We start from the raw sequence: 24,827 nt of genomic DNA, 5'->3' as shown, positions 1-24,827 counted from the left end.
AAACTGGTTTATGCAATGTCTGTCCCAGACCCCCAGCAACTTAAATCAGAGTCCCCCAGCATCCCTGATGCTTTGCAGCCCTGGGCGGGGCTCTCTGCTCCAGAGTTGGGCTGGCTTCGCCCCTCTGCTCCCTGGCTGCAGCTCTGGCAAAGACTGCAGGCACAGTGGCATCAACCTGGTTTCCTCCTGCATTGCCCCCCGCCTTCCTCTCTCCCACAGCACAGACCGTAGCCAGCACATGGTATGCTAGCTAATGCTGAGAGGTGGCTGTGTAAGGCAGACAGGACAAAGTGTCCGCTTAGGGCTTGTTGATTAGCTCCAACAAGCCCTAAGCAGACACTTTGTCCTGTCTGTCACGCCTCCCGCCCCCTCAACTCAGCACTGTGTAAGGGAGGGAGGGCTGCTCTAGCACCCCCTGGCTTCTAGCCTGAGCCACTGCAGGCATGTGCCTGCATTTCTTCAGTCCAGAGGGGATGTCTGTATAGTTACAAACTGGTTCAGCCTACCCAGGTTAAACTAACTTGCAAAGACTGAATCAACCCAGGCTCAGGCTTTTTAATGTCTGTCCCTAGCCCTGTTGTGTTACAGATTTGAACTAGTTTCTGATCACTTACCTAGTGTATGTGTAATTTCTGTCCCTGGCTGGTGCTCAAATCTACAAATCCTGTGGTTTCAGAACACAATATCTGAGTAGTTATTTATGCTAACCATTCCGCAACATCTTTATTTCTAAAGTGAAAGGCCACAAAGCCCCTTGCTCCTTACAAATCATTTCCATACCGTACATGTCTCCAGAGCTTCCTATGTAAACTTATCTGAACTTTAGAAGAAGTGCTGTGTCTTAGCTAGTTATCAAGTACCAAGCCCATTGTTAGCACATAACATATAAAATTAGGCAATCAGAACATTTTATGATAGTTGCAACTTGATCTGTGTTTAAAGATCATTAAACATGAGATCAGGGGCAATTCTGGGCAGCACAGAAGGTAAACAAAGCCAGTCTGAAATTTCTGCTCCTTCCCAAAGGGAAAAAAGATGAGTATAAATCAATTATGCCTGTGTAGGAAGGCAAACTAGAGCTTAAATATTTAAGGAGATCAGATATACACCAACGTCACTTTGAATAAATTGTCACAGTTTAATAAAGCAATCTTAATACTATGCCCTTCCTAAGAGCTTACTGTGCCTATTCTGGATGGTATTTCCCATGCCACAATGTTTTCTGCAGACTGTTCTCCCCTCCCAACTCATTTTTCAATTCAGTTGCCAATTAGATGTAACACTCACTGTTAAAACTTTTCTTTTTTTAACCTTCCTGGATAATGGTTCTTTCATAGTTGATTATTTCACACAGTGCTCCTTACATTAGACTGTGAGATGTGAAACTTCGTATATTCGCGGCCATTAAAGATTAAGACAGTGTAGAGACGAATGTACTTTATGTGTTTTAAATATACTCTGCAGCTCTGGATTTGGGTTGGAAAGTTAAGAGGAGAAAGAAAATATGGTTTAGTATATAGAAAAGGAACATAGTTCCATAACAGAAATATATTGATTTTGCTGTTCAGAGCTGTGGAGGCAACAAATTAGGTGCCACAGAGATCAGAGTTCAAGACAGAGATATGCTCCATGCTCTCAACAGCAGCTGGAAAAGATGAGCCTTTTCCTTACCCTGGTTTTGAACTGGCATAACTGTACTGACTTCAATGGAATCACTCCAGATTTACCCAACTGGAAATGTGCAGAGAATCAGGATCACGATGCTCAAATCTGTCCTTATAGCCTGCAATGAACTGTTGCCAGGGTTGGTTTTACTATGGTTTGCATGCAGCTCCCCCGCCCTTTATAAAGGCAGGGCCATGGAAAGCCAAAAAACGCTAGGTGAAGTTTACAGATACAAAAAACTACCACGTGCAGCTTTTCTTTGTTCTTAGCCCCATCAATAACAATTGGAAACTCAATGAAAGAAAATGTCTGACTAAAAAGGAACCTTGATTTGCAGCCTTTAGAAGACCAGATGGAAATGGGGATTGGTGAGAGCCCGTTGAGAGTGCTCTCTCTGATCTGCCGTATTCTGAATGGGGGATGACATAGTTAAAGGACCAATAACAAGACGTTATGTTCGCTGATATATTGAATTATCGTATGTTCTACGTAGTATGACTTTTTTTTTTTTAAGCGGTGGACTCTAGAACCAGCACTTTTTTCCCCTTTGTAACTCACTTAAATGAATACCAGTACAAGAAAAAATAAAAACCTGTTGGAAGGCTGCATTCTTCTAAGCAATCTCTGCCTGTGCAGTAAAACCTTTATAGAATAAACACTATGAAATGAATATAACTCAGACCCAAACTCAGGTCCAAATGCAGAGAGCTTTATATAAAATCATAGGCTTGTCATATGCATCTACAGAAATGCACATAAATCTTTCTGTGCCTTAGCCATCTGTTTTGCCCAGAAATTGCTTAATGTGCCATACAAACGCTTTCAGATGGATAAAAAGCTAATAGAGAACTCAAGGCTTCATAGAGCTGAATCTTACATTGAACTAAGTGCTATTTTTTTATACATACCTACAGAGGCTGGCATCTCCCCCCACTGTAAAACAGTTTCTTTTGTGAAGTGCCCATATATATCAATGTAGACTCCTTCATCTTCATAGGCGAGTAAAAGTTCTGTTCCGTTAGTATTGGGGAGGATGATAATGGCATGTGGGCGAATAATTCCCTGGATCTGGAATCAAATTGTACAAAGATTTATATCAGGAAATGGACTGAAATTTTAGTGACTGCATCCATCTAAGTGGCTTGGCAGAGCAATAAAAACAACTGGCTCGCAACTCAGAGAAAGTAAAAGAAATCCCCATGTTAAGAAAGGCTATATAGTTTGCTAGATAACTTTCAGAGTAGGCTTCCCTGCCCTTTTAGATATTATAGTAGGTTTGTAAAGAAGTCAATGTTCAATATTTCACTTTATATTTACAAGTCTGCCTTGGTTTAAAGAGGCCAAGGAACATGTGAGACACAATGAGATTAATTGGCTTGTCCAAGAAAGGCTGGTATTATATGAAGCAGCAGAAGGCACGTAAGCAGTACTTGAATTCAAAATTGATTGTAGGTAAGAGCAGGGGGATAAGGGGAGTTGGCTGTAGCTTTGTTGGTCTAAGGATATAGGCAGACAAGTTCTTTGGGTAAATCTGATCTCTTTTATTAAACCAACTAAAATAGTTGGAAAAAATTCTTCTTTGTAAATAAACTGTTGAGTGTGAACACCCTTCATCAGGCAGAGGGAGTGTCTGCAGTTGTTTTGTGCTCTCCTAGATGGGATAGCAGCCAGTGTGCAAGGATGCAGGTCAGTGAAAGTGCAAATGTGTGACAGTGAGGGTCAGAGGGGTGAGAGGCAATGGGTGAGAGACAGGTGGGGTGAGGAGGAAAGGGAAATAGTGACCCGGTGACCGAATGTAGCTGGGGAAATAACACATTCAACCTCCTTGTTTTAGGAACCCAGTACTTGCATTTTCTCCGAGATTACCTTAGCAGAACTCATCAGCTGAAACGACAACTCATTAAAACCTTTTCATGTAACAATATTTACGGTAGTTTGAAAGAGCCACCTGAGCTTTCTGAATGCAAGTATTTCTGCACACTCTCTCCTTTCTTTACATACAAGATTCGTTAAAACCATTAAGTGCCTGCTTAAATCCTATTCAGTGCACGCGCACCAGGAAGATGCACCTCACACAAGGTATACAGGCAGCTGGGAGTGCTCCAGAAATGCTCACAAAAACCAACTCACTTCCCAAGTGAAAAGGGCTTTATAATAAGTATACAGCTATCAAGTTGGGATTATACGGAAAGTATTTTGAAGACAAGGCAACAAAAAAAAAAGACCCCAGACAATAAGCATTTCTAATTCCTTTTCTAAAGCACTATCAGAAACCAGACCTTTCTCCTTTATCGACTTAAACATTGCAGTACCCCTGATATCAGCACTTTCACAGGACGAGACAAGTGGAACTTGACTGTCACTTTCACAAGTCAGCAAACACACAGATCTGTCTTTCCCAACATTTATGCATGCAGCCAGGGTACGAGGAACAGTCAAGAAGTATAGAAGCTGTACTTGCCAAGCTGAATACACTCAGGCCAACCACTTGAGTCCGTGTCTCTGCAACCACTATCCGTAACACTAAAACAGGTATCCAGAGCCGGAAAGCAATTTTAATGCGTTGCCTTGGTATTTGCATGAGCAATTGCAGCAGAGACGAGATGGGGGGAGAGAGAGAGAGAGAGGTGGAGAAGGGGAGAAAAGAGCAGGTAGCGAGTGTATCTCAATTCAGCCTGTTGAAGCCTTTTGGAGATAATTATCTAGTCTATCAGATGTTCCCTAAAATAACAAATTACCCAGACAGATACAGCCCACTGTAGCAGCACATTTATTTCAGATCCACGATTCTTAGGGGAAAATTTATTTTTAGTAAATGCTCTGTTACGGTGGAGCAGACACACCAATGGAGTTGCAGTTCTCGGAAGGGTGCCCCAAATTCAGGGCATTCACCTGGGAAATCTTTTGAGATGTACACAGTTATATCAGGAGTCTGTGGCAAAACTAAATCCATTAAAATGACTCGCCCTTTCCCTTGCCTTTTATCTTGGGTGGTAATTACGTTAATGATCTCTTTGACACTGAATTATTTGCCAGGCTTAGCTAAAATAAAGATCCCTGCGTGCAGACAATCCTGGGCAGATTAATGAACTGGTGTGAACTTTGAATGGTGCCTTAACTAATACAGCTATTAGCTGTTAGATTAAATAAACTACTTCTAATATCTGAATCAAGTCCCCCCACAATGTAGCAAGGAATTCCATATACTGATTAAGTATCAAGAAAAGTACCTGGTGACTGGAAACACTATTTTTGACAAAGTTGGATGGGTGGCTTGTTTGCTGGGTGAGATGTGCGGAGTAGGGATGATCTTAAGTAGGACTGCCCAGAGTAGGATACCATAGTGGTAAGAGTTCATTTGGCCAGAAAATGAGGCTGTAGGATGCTTACAAATAAAACTAGTTTGGGGCACATGCTGCAGAGGCTCATATCTAGATCTGGATTTCTCCAAAGCTCACAGGATTTGCTTCGTTCATATTGTAGCTGGGCTTTGATCCTGCAATGTAATCCAAACCGAGTACCTACGACATCCCCCTGACCTCAGTGAGGCTGCGTGGGTAGCGTAGAGGTACCATAGCAGGACTGGAACATTTGGCTGCTACCTGCCCATATTTCTATGCGTTTCTGAATGCACTGTTTCTGGTTGAGGCCATTTCCATACAAGTAGGCAGCAGCAGGCTAGAAGAAGGTTACAAACAGAATAATAGCACTGGACTACATAGCATCAGGCCTCTCGCTCTTTTGGAGGAATTATTTCCCTGTTGGATTATCTAAGTTTTTAGAGGTTGCTCTGGGCACTATGGAAACCAGTAAGTTTATTTAACTGGGGCTTCCATTTCAGGTGCAGCATCAGAGGGGCAAACCCCATTTTAAAAGTGAAGCTCTGATCTGGAATCACTTAAAAATGAGACATTGGCTCTACTCATGGGGGCAGCTATACCTATATCTGCTAAGAGACGTACGAATTGAGGCTTAAGGCTGAAGTAAACTTTACCCATACTTGGAAACCGACTACACATAGCTCCTCCTGCTAACATTATGGGTGCTCTAACTTGTTACAGCATCACAATACAAAGGTGGTATTCATCCAAAGATCAAACTGGCTTCTACAAACTGCTATGACATCCTTTCTGATCAGGGCCAATTTTCAAGTTAATGTAATTATAATTTAATCAGCTTGGCATCAACACTAAAAAACTTATGAAGAGGCTAAAAAAATACCTAATTCACATAGCAGCTCTAGGTACTCCATTCCCAATGCGTGGCTTAGATGTTCTTTAGCAAAGTCATAAACTACAGAAAGCCTCAGGAAAAACAGGGATCAGGCATAGGAAATAGATCATAAAACTGAATCTTGGAGACCTTAAAGTGCTGGAACAATAACACTGTGTTCCTAGCCCTGACCCTGGTTTTTCAGAAGATCCAAAATAGGGTCCAAAATATTCAGCCGGTCACTATTAATTGACATCCATGAGAAAAAGATGGAAATGACTTGATTATTTCAGGTGACAAGTATCTTACGTGGGTCGGCAAGTACAGGTCGTACACAAATCCCGAGTCCACATCAATGGCGTGAAATCCTACTAACGAGCCATAGATCACTTTTAACCGTTGTCCATTTTCAACTGTCAGGTCCACTGACAGTGGTTTGTGATGAAGTGAAGTGAAGGACTGAAAGAGAAAAATCAGGTATGTATTCCTAAAGCGTTGATAAGATTAACACCCGAGTGACTGGTTTTAGGTTCTTTTTATGATTATGATTTTATGATTATGACCTCTTTTCATGCGTACTAAATTTAGACGCAGGCTCAAATTCCTAAAAACGAGGCTCAAGGAATTATGTATCCAACTCCCACTGACTTTCATAGGGACTTGTGGCCCATCATCATTAAGGGCCTCTAAAACTCCCTCGTTTTTCAAACAAGGCCCATTGTAAGAACTTTTGAAATTTCCACCCTTTTCACTCATTTCCCTAACTTGAGGATGAGTGGGGGAGAACTTTGTTTTGGTATCCAAACATATTTTCAAATAAGATATTACAAAAACTGGTCACTTCTTGTAAAACCATATCTGAAGTATTTATGAGACAACTGGCATTTGCAGTTGTCTAAATGGTCTAAATTTTAAAAAGTGTATCCACTCACTCCTTAATTAAAAATAAATGTTACACAAAGCAACACAAGCAGAAACGGACAGAAAGTGATAATGGCATGTTCAAACCGAGATGGCAGTCTACTCACCTTGAAAGCCATAAATTTGTGATACGGCTTTGGAGCCCAAGCATAGACTTCGACGGAGTTTTTCAAAGCAACAACAAGAAATTTGATTCTCTCATATTTCACTGCAATATAAAAGGAAGAATTATTTTGCTTTCAGAGAGACACACATTGAAAATACTTGGGGCTCAGATTTGATGATTTTATACACACCCTAAAATTTCACAGAGATGATTTGTGGAAGGTCATGTTCAGTTAATTAAAGCATAAGAATGTGGCTTTTGATATTCAACATAAGTAACATTACTTACAATGAATATTTATTTGACTGTGAGCTTACAGGTCAAAACCTTTCAATGATACAGCCACTGTTTACTATTTTTGCTATGTAGCACCCAAATGGGTGCTAAGTACTTTGCATACAATCAAGACAAGTCAGTGCCTTAAAAAGAATCCGATACATGGTCCTGATCCCATAAACACATTTACACACAAGTAACATTACTCAGACTCAGGAGCACATAGAGGATGGGACTCAGGCAGTCACTTGGCAGATAAAGCCACCATAGTGGCTGCCTCCATAGGAAGGAGGCAATGCAAAACTATAATTATTTTAATGAAGCTGTGACTCATCTTCAGCCTGAGCTGCTTTCCAGCATTCAAACTTTTCACAGGTGGGTATACAGTGGCACAGACAGGTCTGTATCCTGCTTTTAAGTAGTATGTTAATGGCATTTGATAACAGTAAGCAAACTCTTCAGACTGGATACATGGGTCATGTGGTCATTTTCTATTCCCAGACTGGAAGAGCATAAACCCAGGGTTAGGCTGTCGCAATAAGTTACACCTACAGTCTGAGCTCGTGTTCATTTACTTTTCCATTATGGAAGCCTTCAGTGGGCAGAGGACTGGCCCTTGTATACCCCTTGGCTCTGTTGGTATCAAATAACTTTACAAATGGATTAGTCCTCACACCAGCCTGTAACAGGGAGCCAAAAGTTCCTGTTACTTTAAAGGAGAGAGCAGCAAATCAAGCTTGCTATGTGGGGGCTGGCACCTGGGTGCTAGAGAGCTAGCTGCCAGAAAGCAAGCAGCCCAGGGTAGGAGCTAGCACCTGGGGAGACTGTCCTGTAACTTGCTGCTCCATGGCAAGCAGCTAAGAGGCAGACATCTAGGGAGTCCAGAAGTGGAAGCTGTGAGCAGCTGAGCTAAGCCATAGCAAGGAAAGGCAAGCTGGTCATCAGGCCAAAAGGGAAACCCCAGAGCCACATGGTAGGAAGGGTTGGGACTTTGGAGGCATGTAAGACCAGCACCTGAGCCAGGCAGGTAGCAGGGAGAGGAGCTCCTGAGAGAGGAGGGCTGCAGGAGGCAGCTCAGCAGGCACTCAAGCCACCCAAGAGAGCTAGGACGAGAGGGCTCCAAGGGAAGTATGGCTTGTGGGGACACTGAGCCGGGGTGGGGAAGACTTTTAGCTTGCAAGGCAGCTTGCTAATGTTTATGTTGCATTCATGTTCTTATTAAGAACCAGAGGATGGGGCTGTGGCTACAGGGGAGATATGGAGGCCATGGAGGGGTGGCTGGTGGGCACTTAGCCTGGGGTCAAGGACCCAGAGGGCTGTGGGTTGAGGCTAAGAGAGGCCAGGCCAGTGACAGAAGTCTGGCCTGGAGTCAGAAGACTGGGGTAGTGAAAACAGCCTGGCCTGGGGTCAGGAACCCAGAAGGCCGAGGGCTGGGATAGGGCTACAGCCACCATGCGAGGGCCAGGAGCCCAGAGAACAGAAGGCGGGGGCCAAAGCCATAGCATGGATTAGGGCCAGACCCAGAGAAAAGAGAGGGCCTTGCAAGGGCCAAGGGGCCCAGTGGACAGCTTGAAGCACCAATCTGCGAAGCACGGTGTGGCTGTAGGGGAGGAAGGAGGTCACAGATAGCCCTTAAGGGCATAGACGAGATCAGGAGGGCTCTCACTTAGGGCTTAAAGGATAGGACTGGGGGCCAGCCAGGTACAGGAAGGCCAAAGCAGGCTGGGGCTTGCTCTGGGACCCTGGGGCAGCCTCCTTTCTACGATAAAATAATACCATCAAGGCATGGTAGGTGGGAGGAAGAAGGAGGGTTCTCTGAGGAGCCATGCGGTCACCAGGGTCATGGCCACGCATGGGGTCTGGTCCTGTTACACACCCCTATGAATGAAGCAAATATATTATATCCATACTAAGGCTCAGAGAGGTTACATCCTGTATCGCATCCGTATGGCACCAGCTGAGGATGGCAAAACTTATCCCACCACCAGTTCTGCACATCACTGGTCACGTTTCTTACTTGGCTGGTTTTCTATTGGCATTGGAGGTCCTAGGCCCACTTTGCTGTACAAACATAATGAAAATCCAGTCGTGAGGGACTTGGTCACCTAAATAAACCGACTCCACTTTTATTTCTATCTACTGAGATAGGAATCAGCACTAGCATTTGGCTGCAGAAGGGATCAGAGAGAAATGACTGGGTAAATCCTTTCTGAAATAATTGCTTTTAGGAAGGATTTGATGGGGAAAAAAAAAATTAAAACGCACATTAGCTTTGCTGGGTATGCTATCCCTCATCTCTCACGTACAGTTACAAGAACAGTGACAGACAGAGGCTACTTTTTAGGCTTTACTCTCATCTCAGCGTCCACGTGGAGGTTACCTCTCCATGCACTGGAGCAGTAGTGGATTCCCAGTGTTTTGAGATCACAGGCCACTTACAAAGGGAACAATTCTCCAAGTTGATTAACCTCACTGGGATCCTTCCCAGCAAATGCAGAACTCCGCACAGCAAACTGAGTCCTTCCTGTGTGCTTCATGTTAATTCTCAGCATTTGCCTTGGAAACAGAATGGAGCTTTACATCCTTACATATTCCCTTTCTTCCCATTGCACATTCAGTGTTTGCATTGAAAATTAGAGCCAGGCTCTCTAAAAGGATGCAGGTGTTACACAAGTGAGTGACAGCTCAGCACCGAGAGAAGAGTGAGGGCTGAGCCCATGCCACTCAGCCCCTCTACATTTTACACTGGTACCTAGAGGCAGTTCGGTGAGTGGATGGGGTTGGACAAGCCTGGGGTAGCGATGAGACCCTCCAGTCTAGGCAGAGAGAAGTAAAAACATCATTTTCTTCCTCTCTACGGAAAAAACCAGCCATAAGGGCAAAGGTCAGAACAAGCAAGGATTTGCCAACAGGAAAATAATAGCGTCTGCTCTCCCCAAACAGCTTGCAGCCAATTTTATAAGCAGCCAAGCTTGCTTTAGAGGCAAGTGGAGCAGGCAATTACATAGGGGGAGTGCTCTGCAAACTCCAAGGGCATCCCCACAGCCCCAGCAGGTGTAACCAAACTCTGCCCAACTGAAAGTTGCAAGGTGCAACTATTCTAATGGGCTTTTTGTCCAGAGCTTGCAGGGGGCACTCCGAGGGAGTGACGGTTTCTGTGGCTCAGAGACAGCCTTCTGCTCCAATGTTTGTTCAGCTGAGTTAAGGGATTGTATAACTCTCACTCATCCGCCCAGCAGTTACAAAGCAATGTGCATTTAAATCTAGGAACCCTTTATTTTTTTTTAAGTAAAACCTAAAAACAAGTAGCTAGAGCCAAGATAAATGGAGTTTCAGCAAGACTGCTATGAAAATAACTACAGGTTCCCATATATCATTTCACTTTTTCTCTCCAATTTAGTCATTGACTATGGCAATTTTAAAGTATTGTGCTGTAAAAGCAAAAGAAATAAGACAGAGTATAAGACCTCTGCCATTATCCCATCCTTCACAACCCCACAGACATCATTTTGCTACACTGCTTGGGGAGGTGCCATTTTAATACAGCTCCTTTAAATATAATCAAATCTATTTTATATTCTGCTCTAGTGCCCATCAGGGTGCTAACATTATAATAACATCACAACCTACTGGTGTTCATCTTCAAGAGCTGTTTGAGCCAGAGGCTGAATAAAGATTTTTCAGCTACTCTGATATTAACTGCATTTTATAGTCACTTAAGTGTAGTGTAACTTTAAAAATGTATATTTGGTTCTTGTATAATATACAACACAAGGGTGAACTGGAGAACACCCAACACAATCAGTTATCTGCAGACATCCCATAGATGCTGTATCTGATTTACCAGCAAGTATTCAGGGCTAATAAAGGAGATTGGTATTAGGGAGGTGAAAAATGTCAGTACAGATTGGATGCCAGCCGATCACAGAGCACTGAAATCATTGCCTGAGCAATGACACACAGCTACCATTCAGTTTAGCTAGGCTTTGCAGCTAATAACACCATGTTGTCGTAGTAATGGCTACAAAGGCAGGGACAATCTGGAATTAAAAGGAATGAAGAGTCCATGATACACAGCAGGGGAGTCTCAAGAAAGCTCAAATCCATTAAAGCCCATGCGTAATTTTTAAAGCCAGGTTAAAAAAAAAGGGTGGGGAGGAGGGGAGTGTTTGAGAAGAGCTGTGTAGAGAGATTTAGGAAGAACCAAATGAAGCTTACCGACTTTGTAGTGTACGCAGCCTTCCAAGTCTCCCACGGACACCCAGCCTTGTCGCTTCTCCACTTCCGGATCGTTGTGCAAAATCTTGTTTCTTAACCATGATAAATAATAAACCCGCAGCTTATTCTTTTTACCTGACATTTACAGGAGAGAAGGTGAGATATACTATTTTAATTCTGTGCAGCGCAAACCTGCAGTATTCATTTGCTGGAGCTTATATGATCCAGCGCAGGGAGCTTTTACTGTTACAAGCTGGGCCATGTGAGAAGAGAGGCTATCAGTGCAGAAAGTAATACTGTGGTTTGTGTTGACATCTTACATAGAGATTGATACACCAATGACATGTCAGCCCTCTCCATATTTGCACTTATATTTTTTGCCTCTTTTCCAAGTTTTCATGCAACAGTCTTTCTTCCACCATAGAATTTTTTTTTCATTTGCACCTAAAAAGGCTCTCCCAGGGCAAAGGGAGAATTACAGACATTTCCTTAAAAAGCCATTCTGATCAGATACATTTCTTTAGCTCTGATTACTTTACAGCCTCTTGTGATAACATCTATTCTCTTTTCCTGGTTGAGGTATTTATTTCATCCTTCTTTACCTTTGGATGTCAGAGGCATATAAGGTCTATAGCAATCTAGACTCTGGAAAAAGGCTCCAGATGTTGCATCACATGGAAATTTGGACATAGGCCATCAGGGAAGTATAGTTTTCACCTGTGCTACATATGCTGTGTCCAGTCAGCACATTAAAAGAAGCTAGTTCGGCCCTATCCGTGCGACCTTCTGATCCTGTAAAGCACTGACCATCCTTAACTCCCCCTAAGGTCAATGGAAGTCATAGACCTCAGCAATTCTTGCAGTCTTATGTACACAGGGGATGCAGATGTTGTTTTGGTTAAGTAACACAGCACTGATACTAGTTTGCAGGGCAGGGAATGGCTTGATTTTGTAGCTTTTTGGCTGTACAGTAATATTATATAACAAATAAACCCAGGCTTACTCAGAAACAATGAGATGATTGTAGCCAGTAAGTTTTAAGAGTCCAATACGCAGGCCACATCCAGACAAGTAGGGGTATGAACTGGCAGCGGCACAAATAGAAGTTGTGGCCGCTGCTTTGTGCCTGAGTGCACGCCCCTGCGTGTGTGCTTTGTTGAGGGACAAATTGTCCCACTGTGGGCAAACTGCCCTTGCCCAGCTCTTCCCAGCTCTTCAGCCAGGGAGAGCTGGAGGCTGGGCCCAGCATCTGTGCTGGCCTCAGTGGTATAAATTGGTGGCCTGGTAGTGTGCTTGGAGCAGCAGGAGAACAACTCAGACAGCACAGAGGCCTGGCTGGCAGCCAGAGCATTGCTCTGGAGGGTCAGGCCTCTGTTTGATACACACTTTTTTTGCGTGGTTTGTGCCGGTGTTTTTTTTTCCAGTGACTTTTTTTGCTACCAGGGAATCCCAGGAGCAAATTTTGCCACTGCATTAGAAATTTGTAGCATGTTTTACCATTTACTGCACGCGGTTTGTGGCACCACAAACCGTGCGCCCCTGCTCGTCTGGATGCAGCTGCTTTGTATATCCCCACAGACCATTTGACATATTAAACAGGTAGTAAAATGTCCTGAATCTCCTCTGAATCTGAAACGAGGAGGTCTTAGCAAGTGATGACAATACAAATGTACTTTCCTGTGAACAGCTCCCTTATGGTGTCCTACAGGAATCAAGTGTATAACCTACTTTACAACCTAATTCTTTGTAATTTCTTCCCACCCCACAGTGGAACAGCTACTTTTAGACAGCGAACAAACCTGAGATGGTAATTAGCACATTGAGTCCTTCCAGAACATCCATTTGCTGGAATCGTCTCCTTGAAATCAGTGAGTAAACTCGTCCTTGACCACTTCTGTCCAGCAGCCACAGCCCATTCTCCGTGCCCACTAGTAAGTTTACTCCTGTCAATAGATGAAAAACAACCATAAATCATCTGCTGAATCACAGCCCGTTTCAACTCTAATTGCTTTTCTGTAATTGATTCCCTTCAGTCTTCTGTTTCTTAACTCGACTCGTATTTTCTCCATCGTTATTCAGTCAACCTCCTGATCTAAGTGACTTAAAAAATCTGATCCTCTAAGGATACACTCGGGCCCCTCCCTAGCATAATATTTAAGTACCCCTGTAATTTCAGCATAAGTACTTCCGATGAAGTCAACCTGTACTTAAAGTGCAAGGAAAATGTTTTGTGGGTGAGAACGTCCAACACCGACTGTGACCATCACACAATTTTTACTAACCCTCTCAGTATTACGGAGGATGATTTCATTGTCCCTTTGGATGTACAAACCAGCCCCAAAACTTCACCCTCAAATTCCATGAGATGTGCAGAACGCAACAGAAAAAGGTAACAGATGCTAGGAAGTGGGTTTTTCAAGAGTAAAGTATTCTGTGTTTTTAAAGATAGTTCTGAATATCAAATTAAAGGAATTAATTCATCCAAAAACTAATTGCTCCCACAGAAGTTAAGGCTCCAGTGAACTGCTGACATAAACTGATTTACCCGGAACAAGAAATCTGTTTGGCTGGCACGATCAGTACATTTCCTAATCGGTAGGTTCTACTGGAAATAATGAAACAGCATAAGGTATCGCACTGCAAGATGCAAACATTTGTATTGGCAACACTCTGCCGAGGACCTGGCACTCTTCAGCCTGAGCACGCACATAATTACAGACCTTGCTACGCAGCTCTGTTCTTAATTTAAAATCTTGGCCTTCTTTAAACACACATGAAGCAGAACCCGTGAAGCTGTAAACTGGAAATTTGCATTTCCTTTGGATAATGTTTCTCCCATTTTATTCATAAATTTTATTTTTCATTTCAAGCTCAGGCTCAACTGAAGGGAAAATTCTGTGTCAGCTTCTCGGACCTCATGCTTTTTTTGTTAGATGGATGATTAAAACAATCTGAGCATATGGGCACTGAGAAACGGGGCCCAGGTCCTTACTGGTTAAACTGGGCAACTCCACTGGAATTAGATTGGCACCAACTGAAGATATGGCCAGAGGTTCCCTTTGTAAAAGGGTGATCCTACAAGAGATCCCTCTTGGGAAGTCAGTGAAAGCAGGACTGATGTTTTCACAGGATCAAAGTAAGACAAGAATATTGATCTGTGCGAGTCTCTAGCTGATAACGTGCCCACAGAAAGACTCCATGGAGCAGGTAGTAGATGTGAGGGCAGGGCACGAACTGCAAAGGTTTTACATGTGGAATTACTGCCACTTGAGGGATCACTTGGCAAACCTCTGCACTTCGTTCTACTAAGGAAGATAAACTAAGTATCATGCAACTCACTGTGGGAATTTCTCTGACAAGACCTTGAAAACCTTGATCCTATGGGAGGGAATTATGATCCTTTGGCTTTTTCTATGAGTAAGATATTAATTCTGCACCCTAACCAATGTGTCCTCCCACCCTGCTGCAGGGAACTCAACAGGAATTCATCTGGCTTTCACCTTCCACCTCCGGGGTGGCTTCAACTGAACGGTGTGTAGGCATGTAGCCAATGAATCACTTTGGAACAAACAATACAATAAACCAATGTAAAATCTTAACTTAGCAGGCACTGTCAGAAATACGCTCCCTATCTGTTTTTTACCTGTACATATACCTGTCTGCATCTAAGCTTACCCCACAAAGCAGCACAAAGGATCTCCGAGTTAAATTTCTTCTTGTATTTGCGAATTTCTGGACTGTCGCTCTGTGGACGGATATTGGTCGGGTTGACGTTGACAACAGAGCCTTTCCTTGCGTTTTCTCTCCTGACAGGTTCTGGTTTTGCACTAGATGCTGGGAGAAAAGACATACAGAGTCATGAAAAATGGAAGCCACCCGTAACACTGTTTTCAGCGGTGGCAGATGACAGAACAAGGAGCAATGGGCTCAAGTTGCAGCAAGGGAAGTTTAGGTTAGATATTAGGAGAAACGTTCTCACAAGGAGGGTGGTGAAGCATTGGAAGAGGTTACCCAGAGAGGCTGTGGGATCTCCATCCTTGGAGGTTTTCAAGACCCAGCTAGACCAAGCCTTGGCTGGGATGATGTAGCTGGGGCTGGTCCTGCTCTGAGCAGGGGGTTGGACTAGATGCGACCTCCTGAGGTCCTTTCCAGCCCTCATTTTTTATGGTTTTATAAACACCTCACATATGAATTGCTTGTAGCAAGTTAAAAGCTACTCCAAGGATCATCGTACTTCAACACTTTCCACAAAACTTAAGATAGCATTAGCAAGAACCATATGTCTACACAGTTTCTGAAGTATGCATAAATAAGTGTTTTACTAATGCAACGACAGAGTGGGACATACTCCATCAGGAACGTGGGCAGAACAGTTCACTGAAATCCAGCACTGTCAACATGGTTTCAGTAAGTAACTAGAAAATTAAGGTTTTAACTGCCAAAAAAGAAGCGTCCTTCTTTTCTTTGCAACCAGCTAGCCATGACAATTTACAAAAAAAGGAAACACACTCACGAGAACTACATGTTGATCCCACGGGACTGGTGGGAGGGGAGATTTGTAGAAGCCGAGGGTCTATGAATGAAGTAAATGATGCTGTAGATGATGTACTGCTTTTTGAGGGGGTGCTTTCACTGCTTGATGCCTGCAATGAAAAACAAGGCCAGCTTGATATTAGGGAAGCAGACATTATGCATTGATGCCAGTATATGGATACTAGATCATTAGATGCAGACACTAATTCTGCAGCCAAGTTCTACAGTACAAATTCAATTCCTGCATAGGAAGCCTAAGGAAAAAGTTGGGACAAGGCTCCTCGCCAGGCACAGCACTGCAATGAAATAACTGGCCCCAAGGGGAAGACTAAGGGGAAGAGGCACCTCACCGGTCAATCCCTCACTGCTCCCTGATTTGGAGCAGGGCATTACTCAGACTTTCCAAGGAGGATACTGCTGTGGTAGCCAGTGCCCTTTTTGGAGGATCTCTCCCATGATGGAGTATTCCTTGCACCCACTAACATGCTCTCTCTCTCTCTCTCCCCCCCTTTCAAGCCACCCTTGGGCTGGTTCTGCTAGCAATTTTCCATTGATGTTGCTGATGCACGGTTTTTCAGTCCGTGCCCTATTTGCATAGTGCTTAGTGTTACAGAGCACAGGGAGGATGAGTCACTAAGGCAGGCACTAGTGCAGGGCTGAGCGCATTTCACCGTGGGAAGTGGGGAAAAGAACAGTAACTGCCAAACCATTTTTTGCTTGTGCAGAAGAGGAGTGACAGGAAGGAGATGAAGAGCAAGAGGGACAGAGGGATGGGAAGAATGGATGGAGGAACAGATTCGCAAGTTCCTTCAGTCATGGCTTTATGGCCTCCCTGTAGAGCCTGGGACTGCTGCCAAGGAACAAGCCTTGCCCAGTCTCTCCTGCTCTGCATGTGCACACAGTGATGAGAACTTTGCAAACTCCTGGGCATGTTCCCCCAGCACAGTACTCAGTCCCCGGCCCCGGCCTTGTGCTCAGGACCTCTCCAAGCCGTCTATGCTCCCAATTGCTGAGGCCGGCCAAGCACAATGCCGGGCTGAGTGGGTGGGAACCTTTTTGGCATTAGTCCCGGGCTCAACGGGGAGGCAGTATAGACATTGCCTCAGAGAAGAGAGGGGTCAGAGGTAACCGGTCTCTCCAGAAAGAGCGGCTCCAGGGAACTGAGTCGAACTCTGGGTCCCTTTGCCTAAGAAGAAGCGAGGGCTATTGCAGTGAGTCTTGAAGCTGGAAGCTGTACCTTATTATTCACGGATTTGTTCTGGGCTCCCTGACTATTCTGCGTAACCTTTTGCTGGTTTGCTGAGGAGTCAGAAATCTGGCTTTGCTGGAGGAGATCTGGCAGGAGATAGTTCTGGTTGTTTATGCTCCAAAGCCCTTCGTGGGTGCTGGAACTTTGTTTCGCTCCAAATTTATCCTGCACAGGAGAAGAGGTTTGGAAGTTACAACTCATTGTCTGGCACACTTGCACCCTATTGTGTAACATGTGGAACTGTAACTCGGCCTAAGATCACCGATGTCAGATCCAGGATCTTAACTCAAAAGTGTCTTGATCCCAGCATTGCATTACACCAGGGTTCTTCATTAAACCTTTCACTTATATTAATTGCAAGGTTTCGTTATAAAAGTGTCACATTCATTCAAGATGGGTCAGCTTTGCCAACAAAAGGCACTTTCGTGTTGCAACATTCCCTAACAGGACCGCAGCCCATTGCTAACAGGCAACTGCATGTAACTTAGGCAAGTTACAAGCCATTGCATAAGCAGGACCTAGAGATATAGCAGGGCAGAAGGTGACGGGGTCAATGGTCATCACAAAAAAACCCGAGGACAGAGAATCCAGGGCCACCAGTTCTCAGCTAGAGGAAGAGACGCAGCCTGAGCTGGGATCTGTAAACGGTCATGGGAAGGGCACGGTGCACTCCAGATGGCAAGGACAGTGTGAAAGGATGCACCCCCCAACTGTGAAGTGTCAAGGAGAAGGTTGGAGCTGAGGACCAAGGTCATTTCCTGAGATACAGGAAAGGATGAGATGCTAAATTTCACATCAGATATTTCTTCCTTTGTTTTATCAAGGCAAAAAACCACAAGAGCCCAATTTCTGGCTAGCTGAATCCAAGGCAGTTCTCAGGGCAGTTCACTGCCTGTGACAAACAGCCTGCTGAAACCTTATTGAATGCCAGCCAATATATCTGAAAACAAAAGGAAGTCATTTTAAATAGAAACCATTTTCCATTTAAAAGTCAAGTAATTAATTGGAAGTTAAAGGGATGCCATGAATAATTTTCTTTTCTTCTTGATTGTGTTTTCAAAATTCATCATTTATTTATGATTTTCTCTTGGAAGCAGGGCCCTCGGTGCTCTTCCCCTAAAAGGGTTCTTCATGGGGTGCGGGGCGGGGGGAATGCCATCTAATTTTTTCCCCCCAGGTCAAAGGACCAAATGACTAAAGCTCAGTGGTCTAGCTTGGGGTTAGAGAACTGATGCCCTCTTCCTAGCTCCGTCACCGATGTCTCTGAGACGGCAGTCAGGATGTTCAATCTCTCTCGGCTTCACCTTTACCCTCTGCTGAATGAGAACAAATTCACTCAAGTTTGAAAAGTGCTTTAAAGGGATGTATAAAAGAAAGGTGGCTCCACAAATGCAAACATTGCCCTTATTAGCGTTTGCGTTTCCAAGGCAGTGACAGAGAATATAGCTTGCTGCAGTGGTTTGATTTTACTTGATTGTGTCTCTGCCTTATACCCACAAGACTAGCCTGTGCTCCGGAAGCAGCGGGTGCCTGTAGACATGGGGGAAGGCTGCTCTGGTGTGCTGCAATTACAGCGCATCAGGACAGATTTCATTCATTGATTAATGGAGTTTGCTGGAGCATGCCAATTAGTACACCCCGGCAGCCTCCACGTCTCCTGTATTAGCGACGAGCTTTAGTTAAAGCGCCCCTGCTGCCATTTTGATATGTGAGAGGCTGTGGGCACTTTAATTACAGAGGCTCTAATTAAAGTGCCCTCCCCCCAGAGCACGTGTAAAAATGCCCAGTGTTACCCTGGTAAAGCAGTGGAGCTGAACCCAAAGAGGGCAACTGAGAGAGCACCACGATGCTTTGTGGGCTTCCTTTGTCTTTAAATGAACAGGCCTGATGTGATTCTCCTTCAGGCAATATTTTAAGAAGTGAGAAGATATTTTTCTCTATGCTGCAAAGGTTATAAAGTAGGTCAAGGCTGTCAGCTAGTGGCAATAATCCAAATGATGTATTATTATTGATAGCAGTGCTTCGTTTAGACTCTGCTAAATGAAAGGCTTTGTGCCTTTAATAAATGCGTTGATATGAAAAGCTCCTATACCCGGAAAGTAACTAGTCTATGAGTGGATTATTATAAGGAAAAAAAAAACCTGAAATAGGACGTCTTTATTTTAGTGTTTGTACCTATACTTTGCAAATGCAGATCGAGACTTTACAGGAAATGCCTGACTGCTGTTGAGAAGAAATGGAAAGGGCAGTCCTCACGTGCGTTGGCAGTTATGAGGGCTCTGATTCCCCTACACATCATACCCACTGCCGCAGCACGGCCAAATTACCTTCTGCTCCACAACGATGCTTTGAGGTTTCAGTTCAATCCCATCCGGAGCTCTTGTCCTTGAGAAATCTGCCGCTCTATTACTTAGCGGTTGCCTGGTAACAAATTCCAATTAATGAGCAGAACCAATCCAAGAGGAAAAAAAACCCACCCAAAACACAAACATTTTCAAAGTAACTACTCATAATTAACAGTTACCAGCTACACTTTGATATTTCTTCTTCCATGATTAGCTTGTGCACATATCTACAGAGACTTTATGCTGATGCTCACTTGCAAGTAGAACCCCTTCCTATCTTGAGAGATTACTTTAGTTTCCCCCCGAGTTTCCAGCATCATTTTGTCAAACATCATTTCACTTAGGCAACTGATATTTGGTCCTTAACTATGTAACGTTGTCCAGAACCAGCCTTCCTACCCTGAAGAAAAATCTCTTAGAAGGTATCGTGCTTTGTCCCACTGGGACAACTACAACCAAATGAACAGCCAAGACTGGAAACAAATGGGGAAAACACCTATTCTTATAGCAAAAGTTGGCCACGAATGATCACTATTTCCACAGGGCACTTTTGTTCAAGCACAGTTTATTGACCTAAAAGCTATGGCAATGGTCGATTACCCAGCAAAGAACTGTCCCCATATTTGTATACGGTGTTTGTGCTACTGCACTCACATTATTACAATCCATTAGGCTTATTTTATTTGTTTTTTCCCCCTGGTGTCTGTAAATTGCTTGAATTCTGGATCCTGCTGTGAAGTTTTCCACTACACTAGTTGCATTGCATCACTATTGGTGGGAGACACTTTTTGCACTTAAAGGCAATAACTGAGGCGGCAGGTCAGTGAAAGCGGCCGTTATACTGAAGAAAAACAGAACTGAAAGATGTGCGGTGATTTTCTTTTGCCGGCAGGGTTAAATCAAACATTTGCATATATAATAAAAATGGAATGAAGCACAATGGGACAGGGGAGAGTTTACTGAGGATTATTGAGATTGCTATTATGAAGAAGGCGAGCAGGATTTGACCTTCCAAAATATTAATATCCACTTTTATTAACTAGGACCAAAGAAATGCAGAGGGACTCCCTGTTTAAGATTTGTATGCAAGTTGCCTACGTTCAGGCTGACATATGAAATGGATCTTTCAAAATTAGCCATAGGAAATCCTTTGATTTAGAGGGATTTGGAGTTATTTGAACACTACACGTGTCCTAGGAGGACGTATTCTCAGTGAAGTGGGGACATTATGCAGTGCGGTAAACACGTACGTGCACTGGACAGTCATATAGAGAGCTTAGTTTAGGTAGGTCCCATGCATTGAAGTCCTTTACTAAAAAGAGAGTGGACACATCGTGGCTAATCTCACACATACGCACAACAGAAAACTAGCAGCACATGCGACTGCAGAAGGCGTGGGGAAAGACAGCTGCCCTCGTTCTGGCTCTTGTGGGCACATACACAGAGGTTGTTCTTCAGAGGACATCCCTATGCCTCAGCATCAATGGACATGGCTTATTCATGCCTTCTCTGAGACAGAACATATTATGTGAGCTGTGGCTCTGTCTCCTTTATACTCAGCCAAAATATGATAGCAAAGCAGCTTTGCAGTCTAATTAGGGACACGGAAATATTCCCTCTGTGAAATGGCCAGCTAGACTCTGGCCTTAAGTGTTTCTTCCAAAGCCCACACAAGTGCATGAAAAGACTCCCACTCTCTTAACAGGGCTCTGGAGATGCTTTATAACACAGGAAAGGTTTTAACCTAAGAGCGGTGGCAATGGAAGTTTTCCAGGCCATGAACAGTTTCAGGACTGGCTACAGATTTTACTTTGACCCTCCCCCATCCCTAATTTCCTCTATCCAATTAGAGTTAATCAGGGTATGTTTCCCGCAGGATCTACTTTCAATTGAAAGTTTGCTCAGCCGAGGTGGAGGGGCTCAGTTAATAGGCAATATGACACTTCTGATTTTACAGAAGCTCTTGTTATGGCTCCAGGTATACAAAGACAAAGCGCATGTGAGGGTCACGCTGTTCTGCTCCTTTCACAAAATGCCCTGTAGCACTCAGTCATCAAAGCCATGTACTAATTTATGTAGATTTAAAGCAGCGATTCTTAAACAGGGTGCTGCAACACCCAGGGGTGCCTTGAGATCCTTTCTAGGGTGCTATGGGAAGCACACAGTGTTAGCACTATTCGGCTGTATCCAGACGAGCGCAGCTGCTTGTTTCCCCGGGGGCCAGTAGCAGTAGCATGGCATCTTTCCCAGAGGACAAGCAGCTTGCATGGCATGGGTGTTCCCCAAGGACAAGTAGTAGCAGTACAAGGTATGCTGCTGCTATTTGTCCCTGGGGAACACCTGTGCCATGTGCGCTCTGGCACATGGTAGGTTGCCCTGGGTGGGGTAGGGGAGGCTGTGGCTAGCAACTATGCTGGATCCAGCAGCCTTACCTGGGGTCCTGGGGGCCCTGGGGAGATGCAGTCGAGGCATTCCTCCCACTGGCAGCATGGCTCTGCTGGGCCAGGCTCCTGTTTTGAGCAGTGCATGCTGCTGCACCTCGCTTTTTTTGCCGTAGGTTTTTCAACCCAGGGATCTCCCGGGGTGAAAAACCCCACGTGCTGCAAGGTAGCAGCGTGGGGCACACCGGCATGTGTGGTGCATGGCGTTACAGACAGGTCCCGGTGCCACATACCACATGTCCGCGCTCATCTGGACGCAGCCTTAGGTGTGCAAACATGATTCACAAGATAAACTCAGAGATTTCAAGAAGGAATCCATATTGTTAAAAATGAGCTGTTCTGGTATTTCTTATTTCCTTGAAATAGAAGAATTGCTCTATTATAGTCAAAAACAGAGTGCCAACTAAGAGCTGACATTTTCCAAAGGGTGCCTTGAGTATATCAAGGGGTGTCTTCAGCCTAAAATGGTTGAGAACCACTGACATAATGTGACCGTGACAAGGCACTTCAGAATGATTCCAGCAGGAAGGGGCCACAAAACGTTAAGGCTTAAGTAATGTAAATGTCATAGCAAGGCAATACTTCTTTTCTTCTTCAGATTTTCTGAGGTCAGCTTATGATGGATTAAAAAAAAAATCCTTTTTCAAATCATTGTGGGTGGGTTGGAGGAGAAAAATTAGAGAAAACAAATCATTCAATTAAAATCACTTTCAGGTGGCTCAAACAAGTGTCGCTTTCTATATATTTCTCCTCTTCCTCCCACTGTGCCTTGAAAATGGACTCAAAACACACGAATAGGGAGCATATGCAGGCCTGAAAACTCTGCTTTCAGAGCAGCCCAGTGGAAACAACAGGTAATAAGCCAAACAATTGCCTTGCAAAGCAAGTTATAAATCTCTTCATCTCTTCCTGTCGGTTGACTAAACCCTGTACCATCAGGTTAGACCAGAAGCAGTCCCATCCCAGAGAGCTCTGTGCGACTGCGGTACGTTTTGAAAACACCCTAGAACATGAATTAACTAGGCAGCTTCTTTGAAAGAAAATCAGAAGATGCTGGAAAGAATTTGGTTTGTAGTTTCAAACAGCATGCTTCATTGATTGATCATTTTGCTCTAAGTCATTTAGAATAGCCATTTCGTTTCACTCAATTAATTCTCAGCAAACTATACATTTTGAATGATTGGTAAGCACCGCAGTCAAAAAAAAAAAAAGAAAAGAAAGAGAGTGCGCATGTGAGTGTGAGCTGGAAGCTACAGAAGAATATGTCATTGTAAGACCAACTTGGTAAAAAAATTGCAAATCCGAGATGTATGATCTGATAACTGCAATAATTCTGCAGCACTCAAATATTCAGAAAATATGATTGATGAGATTCTAAACTGGTGGAAATACAGTGCACTGAGTTCAGTGGAGCACTGCACAGTTATCGCTGAAGATGTGGGCCTGGTTTTCCTTCAATACTTAGAAATATATAAGAAAAGCAAAAAACCCCAACCTTGTGTGATTTACATCATCATCATCACTGCTGCCTACTTCATCACTCGATGATGAATATTCTGCTGCTTTCCAGAACGAGTTGGCGCCGTCCTTTCCCTTGGCAAAGAAGCCTGGACTCTGAATAAAGGAAATTCAATTGCATTTTTCCAGTGCAAAACCACAGGAGCAACCATGTCATTGCACTTCCAATTGGTGCCAGCATAAGTAGTTACCATACCTTTTATGCTGCGAATATTTATTAAAAAGATAAGACTCTTCAATGGTACAAAACTGAAGCTTGAGATTTCAAAAAGAATAATGAGCTAAACTGAAATGACTGCAATCCCCTAGCAATGGAATGTGGTTAATTTTAACGAAGATATTAAATCAAAGGCTCAAACATCTCACTGTATTTTAGCAGGGCATCCTCAGATTCATTAGCAGTACAGCTGCTGCTCATCTGATCTGTTTAAAAAAAATCAGCTACATCTCAGTTCCTGGGGGACAATCAGGCTTCGTCTTCATGCTATTTAAAAGAGGAGTTCTAATGCCTGTGATGAAAATCCTTGAAGGGAAAAGCATTGTGCACAGGAAGAACATGAAATGTCCCACTTCAATTTTGCTGGCGCGTTCTCACAAGCCCATTGAGCCGTGTCTGTTCCTCCAGGGGTTTGCAGACAGCAACTTTGGTAGTGGCTAAAGCCAGCATTCAGCCCTAAATTGGAAGGACCATCTCTAGTGAGATTCAGTGGCCAACGCCCCCTGAGCCCTTGGCTTCCACTGTGTCTGTGATCCTTGACACCACTCATTCGGATCGTAGCTTTGATGCTAATCTAGAGGGAGATCAGCTGAGAGCACAGCAGCACTATTTAACCCTGCATGTGGTAAATGGATGAGGTAGTGATGAGGGAGAGGTGAGCTTAAGGGCAGCCTCATTACCAGAATCTCTGAGATCCTCATCATCCTAAAGCACTCATAGCCACAACATCTCTGTAAGACAGAGGCGGGTCATTCTCAGTTTTATACATGAGAGCTGAGACTACGGCTCAGCGCGGATTTAGGCACTCCCGTCACACAGGGGCTCTCAGTTCTCCCAAGTCATCGACAAGCATCACTGCACCTTCCTCCTCCATCACTAATGGATCTTACAAACTTTAGGACACCACCGCCTTGCTTTAAATTTGAAGTGCGGTCTGGCTCTGCATTACTTCAAGCCATCGAGACCCTTCCCTGCAACTTTTAAAATACCAACCATTCCACTTCTAATCTCTTGCCAAAGGCACTATTAGCTCCAGTTACCTGAAGTGAGAGGCAGCCAGCAAACCTTACAAGGCTGATTTAACAAATAAGACACACACAGAAAGTTCCACTTTACATTAATGGCA

General features: G+C 43.9%; 1 protein-coding gene across 5 annotated transcripts in view; it reads right to left on the bottom strand.

The window, feature by feature from the left end:
* NRK (Nik related kinase) overlaps positions 1-24,827 on the bottom strand; it is a 130,828-nt gene that overhangs the window by 13,939 nt on the left and 92,062 nt on the right. For all 5 annotated transcript variants that reach the window (XM_059732859.1, XM_059732856.1, XM_059732857.1 and 2 more), the window contains 10 exons: positions 23,462-23,580; positions 19,508-19,601; positions 17,169-17,345; positions 15,912-16,041; positions 15,074-15,232; positions 13,198-13,341; positions 11,399-11,533; positions 6,906-7,006; positions 6,187-6,336; positions 2,574-2,733 (listed from right to left, as the gene is read on the bottom strand). In XM_059732859.1, coding sequence (XP_059588842.1) covers positions 2,574-2,733; positions 6,187-6,336; positions 6,906-7,006; positions 11,399-11,533; positions 13,198-13,341; positions 15,074-15,232; positions 15,912-16,041; positions 17,169-17,345; positions 19,508-19,601; positions 23,462-23,580 — 1,369 coding nt within the window. The remainder of the gene's footprint in view (positions 1-2,573; positions 2,734-6,186; positions 6,337-6,905; positions 7,007-11,398; positions 11,534-13,197; positions 13,342-15,073; positions 15,233-15,911; positions 16,042-17,168; positions 17,346-19,507; positions 19,602-23,461; positions 23,581-24,827) is intronic.

This window comes from Alligator mississippiensis, chromosome 8 (assembly GCF_030867095.1).
Source record: "Alligator mississippiensis isolate rAllMis1 chromosome 8, rAllMis1, whole genome shotgun sequence".
In the NCBI taxonomy this organism is placed as follows: Eukaryota; Metazoa; Chordata; order Crocodylia; family Alligatoridae; genus Alligator; species Alligator mississippiensis.
The sequence above is the reverse complement of the archived record's forward strand: the minus strand, read 5'-3'. Positions and strand labels throughout refer to the sequence as shown.